This window comes from Fragaria vesca, linkage group LG5, assembly GCF_000184155.1.
Source record: "Fragaria vesca subsp. vesca linkage group LG5, FraVesHawaii_1.0, whole genome shotgun sequence".
NCBI lineage: Eukaryota > Viridiplantae > Streptophyta > Magnoliopsida > Rosales > Rosaceae > Fragaria > Fragaria vesca.
The window spans coordinates 1963687-1971769 of NC_020495.1; the positions used below are offsets into that span (position 1 = coordinate 1963687).

The following is an 8083-nucleotide window of genomic DNA, read 5'->3' on the forward strand; positions in this document are numbered from 1 at the left end:
GACTGAAGCNCCTTNACTTGGCTNACCATGGCTTGAAGAAAATTAAAGTACATGGAGATAACGTTGTCATTAAGGTCCTTCAACATTGATAACCTCACCTTTGGTCAATGTTGGTTGTTTGCACAGAACCAATAAGCCAAGTAAGAACTACACCACCAGTAATGGGACTAATAAGCACATTAGCCTGTCAAGCAAGAATTTGAAAAATTAGGCTGTTTAGAAAGTAAAATAAATGTACTCATGTATAATTTTCATTAGACTGAAATCATAGCATTCATTCGAAAACCCACTACCCAGATTCGTACCCTTCCTCCCCAAATCAAAACCCAATAATCTCTCATATTACCTTTCACGATTTCCTGCAGAAGAGCAACCCAAACCCTTCACTCTCCATTGCAAGTCCAACAGACAATCATGATCTGTCATGTACATTCCTGAAAACAAAAACAAAGGACAAAAAGGGGCAAACCAAGCACAAACGGTATCTAAGTTATCAATTGAGAACCAAACTGAAAACCAATTACCCAAATCCATGTTCTTCCAGCTTGCCCCGGGTTTGATCTGAACATGAGAGAGAGAAGCTTGGGCACCCTTTTTGTTCAACGACAGCAATAGCATCGTGCGCAAGAGATGGAGAGAGCGAGGTCCAAATGCGTGGAGAATGGGATTAACCTCAAGATGAGACACAGAGCAGCTATGTGGAATAAAAAGATCGCACCACGTGGAAACAACATGCAGCATCCCAACATGTGGAAGGTGATGGTAGTTGTGTAATTAATGGAAAACCGGAAGCAAAAACGACTTAACCCAAACTGGGGCAGAAACACAATTAACCCAAACTTAGGGTAAAAACATAATTCACTAAAGATATGAACAGTTGTATTCCCTTCCTGCTATAGTATATAGAAAAATACGGATTTTTTTATTATATTTTTTCTTGTATTTGATTTGTTGTGGATATATAAATGGTATTTATCTATATAGTGGTTAGCCACGTTATTTTTCTCTCTTTATTTGAAATGATCACGGCACCGATCTAACGATTTTGGGGATGGGAGCATATTTCATGTATCAAAGTAAACTTGTACTATCAATCTACAAGTCACTCGATTGGAGATGTAAAAATTGAATGAAAACTGAAAACCCTTGATTTCTTTTTATATTTCACATCTTCGGTCATATTGATTTTAAAAAATCATATAAAAAAATTGGCTCGAGATTTTATCAGTAAACAACTGAACATGTTATTTGATGACCTTTCAATAACTTCATATTCAATACTACTCGTGATAAGATCCCTATCAATGGCCGGCGCAAACCCAATGAAATCACTAGAAGCACTGAAATGATATCACGGGTAGGCCTTTTCTAACTACATTCAATCCTTATTATCTGATGCTAATAAAATAGAACTTATATATGCTTGTATCCATCACTCGAACTATCACCAGAAAATGGAGTAGCAACGGACAAGAAGCACAAGATGCTTTAGCCAGCAAACAATAACAAATTGCCAAAAACAAATGACCGTTGTAAAGCCACCAATCCCATTCAAGAAATTCTAGCCTTCTTTTCTTGACTAGTCTCTAGTCAACAACAAGAGTGCAAATCACATCACGCGTGGTATAATACAACATATCAACTCCTTCAGATCATTTCAACTCCTAGATACCAAACTTCAGTTTTATGTCATATTAGCTTGAAAAAGAGCTTGATGTGTATGTATCAAGGTTATAAAATAAACGTGTTGAGATGAAGGTTCTAAATGCGTGGAAAACAAAAGCTTTTCTTTGAAAGCTTGTAAGAAGATGAAGATTAGAGTGATGGACTGATGGCAGGGAGCAGAATACAAAACTTACATAAGAGAACAGAGTATTTACAGAGTAAGGACAGCGCATGAAAAGATTAAGAAACAGAGTAAGAACAGGGGAATGGAATTCTAAACATACTATCATCAAATTAATATGAATATTTCTAACATTATGTATAAAGCTTTACAACAAATCCCAGTGTCACAAGGAAAAATAATGAATGAAAAAAAATAACAAATCAAGAACTAGCTAGTATCATCATTTGCATTGTAAACTTTGGACGGTCTTTGTGGACAGATCGATTGCCATGGTACAGTCCATCGTAGCAGTTTTCTTTTTCTTCATTATAAGCATCAGTTCCACCTTTCCGGTCAATTTGGCTTGGCTAGTCAGCGTCAACACCCCGCTGCTCAATTCATTGCCAAGAGTAGAACTTCCGGTCAATGCATCCGAGTTCAAACTCACCTCCATATTGATCTTCTTGGTGGAACGCATTCCAGCTTTGCTCTTAGGTACTGACACTGTCCCAACAGGCACGCCTTGGTACATGAATGTTATGATACCTTCATCAAATTTATAAGGACCCCAGTTGGTGTTTTTCACCCTGATTTGGGTGTTGAATGTTGTGTCAAACGAAGGCGTGGATGCTGCTGCGTTCAAGTTTGTGATGCTGATATCGCCCAATTTCAACTTGGGGGTCTTGACTTTCATCACAGTGAGACCAAACACTGTCATCACTATGATCTGAAAAACAAGGAAGATACCAATGTAGGTAAACAACTTGATTCTCTTCTGGCGTTTGAGCTCCGCATCGGTTTGCGAAGTTGCAGATTCTTCATCCTTCCTGGTGTAGCCTTTCACCGATGCAACAGCTTGTTTGATCTTCTCAGCCATTTCCTTTAGTGACTTGGAAAAGCTTAGATTGTGTTTTCTCTCTTTCTACTGAAACTTTCTTTTAGCAAGTGTTGTTTGTGGCAATGTTAGCTTCAGCTGCGCTGATATATATAGTTAACCGCCTCCGAGTTCAAGTAAGCTTCCAGGATATGCTGAAGTGTAACGCGCGTAGTATAGAGTAGCTGATAAGTCTTCTGCTCTTCTAGAACGCATTCCTTGAGGAGTTGAAGTTTTGGTTTCTGCTGCAAGACAAAGTCTTTGTTAGCTTAAACAAAATATGGATCAAATTTAAATAAAAAGATACTAAATATAAATTTCTTTTATTCTTTACTTCGTTTTTTCTTTTCTGAGTTTAAAACGTGGGAATGGTCAATCCAGGCATGAATTTAATATCCAGACGAACTTATGTTCTCACTTGTTGCAGGAAAAAGGCTAAAAAGTCCTCACCATCAAAGTCATCGATCATCTAGAAGATAATTGCAAATTAATCAACAGATTTGGACGCGTTTTGTGTCTAAAATGAAATACAACTTCCAGGAAACTCATTCGCCTAACTTATTGAAATTGTCCAGATCTCCAAAGCCTATATATACACACAGACTTCTACGTTCCATTTCATCATCATCACAAACCAGTTCCTTCATTTCCTATAGTTCCATCATCATCACAAAACAAACCCACAACACTACTTCTGCCTTCATTTCCTTTTCGTTTGCATCAGAAAATTAAGCAAAACAAACATGGCTGAGAAGACACACCAGGCTTATCCTTTGGCTCCGGCAAACGGTTACACAAGGAGCGATGGAGAGTCTTTGTCCGAGGACGAGGTCAAGCGCAAGAAGAGAATCAAGTGCTTTGCTTATATTGGTATTTTCATTGTGTTCCAGATGGCCGTCGGGGCTGTGTTTGGTCTCACTGTGCTCAAAGTGAAGACCCCCAAGGTGAGACTCGACACAACAAGCACCCTCTCAGGCGTCACCTCTTCCACTACATCGTTCAGCTCAACCTTCAACACCCAAATCAGGGTCAAGAACACCAACTGGGGTCCTTACAAGTTCGACGAAGGGGTCGTGACATTCAAGTACCAAGGTACACCTGTTGGGACATTCACTGTACCAAAGGGCAAGGCCGGGATGCGTGGCACCAAGAAGATCGATGCGAGTGTGAGCTTGAACACCGCTGCATTGAACAGCTCTGGCGAGTTGACGCTGACCAGCGAAGCGAAGTTAACCGGGAAGGTGACGTTGATGGGGATGATGAAGAAGAAGAAGTCTGCGAGTATGAACTGCACCATTCAAATTGATGTGTCTGGACCGACAGTCAAGAGTGTAGTATGCAAGTGATATACTAAAAAACAGAGACACGCTATAGCTCTGTATACGGATTTTTTTATTATATTTTTTCTTGTATTTGATTTGTTGTGGATATATAAATGGTATTTATCTATATAGTGGTTAGCCACGTTATTTTTCTGTCTTTATTTGAAACGATCACGGCACCGATCTAACTGAATGTGATTTTGGGGATGGGAGCATATTTCATGTATCAAAGTAAACTTGTACTATCAATCTGCAAGTCACTCGATTAGAGATGTGAAAATTGAATGAAAACTGAGAACCCTCGGTTCTTTTTTATATTTCGATCACCTCCTCGGTCATATTGATTTTGAAAAATCATATAAAAAATTAGCTTGAGAATTTTTAGTTCTGTTAGTTCGAGAATTGCTCAAAAAATCATGAGCTAAAATGCGAGAAAATTTTTATGAAAAAATGAGAACATTGCTTTTTTTTTTTTTTTTTTTTTACCAAAAAGTATGTGCTATAGTCCATGGTTTTTGATGAAAATCAACTTTTCGACAAAATAAATTAATGTTGGAGAAAATTCAGCAGTAGGCTCCCATGGAGTTGGACCTTCATATCCTCACTAGTTTGCGGATCACATTTCTTCCATTACATATAGCATATATTTTATTTCATAGATTTTGATAGAGCTGTCACCTGAACCTTTCGAAGCAGCCTTGAGAAGCGAAAACTTTAGGATTTTTCCGGCAATGGCAACCCTCCCTTTTGTGGGTCGTTGATCATGCTAGGCAGACGGCGTGGGCAGGCTTCGTGCGGTTAAGCCGACGCGGAGCAGGCTTGTTCATTCTTCATTGGGGTCGACAACTTCGTAGTCGGAGGCTTAGTTTTGATTTGGAACGGAAATATTTCACTCGCATTCACATAACGGTGATATTTCACTCGCATTCACATTTTCACTTGATTGATCATATTGACTTTGAAAACTTTCCTAATTAAAATGGAAAAACCAAAGTGACGAATGACCCAAAACTCCAAACGTCAGGAACTGTTTTTATTGAAAAATTTATTTTTAAAGTAATGGACTAATGCCAAAATCTTTGATTTTCTATAGCCCTATTTTGTTTTTTGTTTTCTAAGCCGGGCAAAGTCACCCGTGAGGTTGGAGCGGTGATTCTTCCCCCCATGCTGATAGAAATTTGATGTTCTGTAGCTAGCTCTCTATTCCTTAGATATCAGGATCTGTGTTTATTTCGATTTCTGGTCGCTTCACTATCGACGCCCATAATCGGAAAAGCTTAAAATGCTTAAACTGCATTTGTTCTCTCTCTTTCTCCCTTGCTTACTTTTTACAACTATTATTGTTTGTGGGATTTTGGCTCCAGCAGCGTGACATATATTCTTAGCCGCCTCCAAGTTAATTTAAGCGTCAAGCAAGGAAATGCTCAGGTGTAACGCGTATAGTATAGAGTAGTTGACTATTCTTCTACTCTTCTACATATAATTTTTTTTTTGGCTTTCATGAGTTTAAAACGTGGGAATGGTCAAGGCATGAAATTGAATATCAAAGATGAGATGTTGCTGCAGTTTTATTTCAATATAGAGCCCACACTTCTCAATTGTTGTAGGAAAAACGGTCCTCCTCATCAAAGTCATCGATTATCTAAGATAACTGATAATTAATCCCATATTTTGGGCGCGTTTTGTGTCTAAAATGAAATACAAGTTCCAGGAAACTCATTCGCCTAAGTAACTTATTGAGATTGTCCAAATCTCCAAAGCCTATATATACACAGAGACTTATACGTTCCATTTCATCATCATCACAAACCAGTTCCTTCATTTCCTATAGTTCCATCATCATCACAAAACAAACCCACAACACTACTTCTGCCTCATTTCCGTTTCGTTTGCATCAGAAAGCAAAACAAACATGGCTGAGAAGAGTCAGAAGACACACCAGACTTACCCTTTGGCTTCGGAAAACGGTTACACAAGGAGCGATGGAGAGTCTTTGTCCGAGGACGAGCTCAAGCGCAAGAAGAGAATCAAGTGCTTTGCTTATATTGGTATTTTCATTGTGTTCCAGATGGCCATCGGGGCTGTGTTTGGTCTCACTGTGCTCAAAGTGAAGACCCCCAAGGTGAGACTCGGCACAAGCACCCTCTCAGACGTCACCTCTTCCACTACATCGTTCAGCTCAACCTTCAACACCCAAATCAGGGTTAAGAACACCAACTGGGGTCCTTACAAGTTCGACCAAGGCGTCGTGACATTCATGTACCAAGGTGCACCTGTTGGGACAGTTGTTGTACCAAAGGGCAAGGCTGGCATGCGTGGCACCAAGAAGATCAACGTGAATGTGAGCTTGAATACAGCTGCATTGCCAAGCAGCTCTACTCTCAGCAGCGAATTGAGCGGCGGGGTGTTAACCCTAACCAGCGAAGCGAAATTAACCGGAAAGGTGGAGTTGATGTTGATCATGAAGAAGAAGAAATCTGCAAGTATGAACTGCACCATTCAAATTGATGTGTCCGGAAAGACAGTCAAAAGCTTAGAATGCAAGTGATGAGATTAGCTCTTCAGTTGGCTACAATTTTTTCATTTTTTTTTCTTTCCTTTTCTTTGTGACGCCTTTGCTTTGTGTAGATTATTTATGGATGGTATTTTTATAATTAGTATTGAGCTCTTTGTTGTTTTTCTGTCTTTGTTTGACATGATCTGGTGATCACGGCAACATATGCCCGCTAGTTGCTCTAAAGTCAGAAACTGAAAGTGTCTTTGGTGACATTTATATTGACAAAGATAATAAAAAGTGGTAAAAGAAAAGGAGCATGATATCACCAAGTGCTAACTGTCTTGGGTAATGCTACCTTTGCCCCTGCACGCCTTGCTTATTACAAAGCATGAGGCCCTCTTCAAAACTCATTCCCCATGCCGTTCGATTTGTATTTACGGCATGTTTACTTACTTAAAATGAAATAAAAAGTTACAGGGTAATTAAGTTCTTACATTTATTAACACATACAAGAATCAGAATGATTCTGAATAAAAATATTTATATGTTTACTAATTACATACGTTTCACCTTCTTAGTTATAACTTAGTTATAAGAAATTGATTTATGAGTATTAAGGAATTTGATTACGAAAAGAGAATATATGTTTAAAAATCAACCATCCTAAATCGAAACTAATTCATTTTATTTCATATTCCACTTGTTTCTGATTCTTGATTACTTTCCGACCCCAAACAAATGTAAAAGTAAAAGTGACCACAGCATACGGGCCGAATACGTGTGGTGGTGTTAAATGTAACGGATCGACCAAAACTGAAACGGACCCTCCGATTCCTCCTCCTTCGAGCGTTACGAAAAATCTGAAACAGAGAGCCCCAGTTGAGTTGGCGTTTGTCTCCCTTATGGCGGCCACAGTGATTAGGGCTTTGCCTAATCACTAAACAGACTCCTCCGACCTTCCGCTTCCCTCCGATTCTCGTCTTCTTCAGTCTGAACAGAGTCATCATCCTCCAGGTACGTCACAAACTCTCTCCTTCTCACTGTTCTCTCTGTTTCTTAATTCATGAACATGTTTTGTTTCCCTATTTTCCCTTTCAAGTATAGAGCTTCCCTTAATGTTTTGTTCAAATTGTGTGATTTGTGTCCAAGAACAAAGATTTATAATGCCCCATAACCAGTTTCCTGAAGTTAAAGCCTTGATCTAGGAGCTAGTTATAGGTTGATAGAAAGCAAGGATCTGTCTAATATTCTATATTCAATAATGTTACAGAAGGTAAAGAAGATATACAGTGGCCTCTGGGTAAAAAAATCAATGAATAAATGACATCATATAACAAATCCAAGTATCAAAGAAACAAAAAGAATGAAATAAATCAACAAAGCAAGAACAAGTCTTGAATCTTGATCATTCGCAATCCAATAGATGAACTTGCCTAGTTTAGAGCTCCAAAGTAGTAGTTCAACACTCACTTGCATTGTAAACTTTTGACAGTCTTTGTGGACAAATCAAAAGCTACGGTGCAGTCCATATTGGCAGACTTCTTCTTCTTCATTATGAGCAT

At 38.8% G+C, this 8083-nt stretch overlaps 2 protein-coding genes across 2 annotated transcripts in view; both read left to right on the forward strand.

The window, feature by feature from the left end:
* LOC101294558 overlaps positions 1-4184 on the forward strand; it is an 11435-nt gene extending 7251 nt beyond the window's left edge. Inside the window, exon 2 of the mRNA XM_004298793.1 lies at positions 3833-4184. Coding sequence (XP_004298841.1) covers positions 3833-4048 — 216 coding nt within the window. The 3' untranslated portion in view covers positions 4049-4184. The remainder of the gene's footprint in view (positions 1-3832) is intronic.
* Positions 4185-5936: 1752 nt separating this feature from the next.
* LOC101295918 lies at positions 5937-6572 on the forward strand. The gene has a single exon (XM_004300781.1). The coding sequence runs from the start codon at positions 5937-5939 to the stop codon at positions 6570-6572; it is 636 nt and encodes a 211-aa protein (XP_004300829.1).
* The last annotated feature ends 1511 nt before the right edge of the window (positions 6573-8083 follow it).

Excerpts from the sequence above, each read along its gene's own strand:
- LOC101295918 (XM_004300781.1), top strand. The coding sequence starts at position 5,937 with ATGGCTGAGAAGAGTCAGAAGACACACCAGACTTACCCTTTGGCTTCG.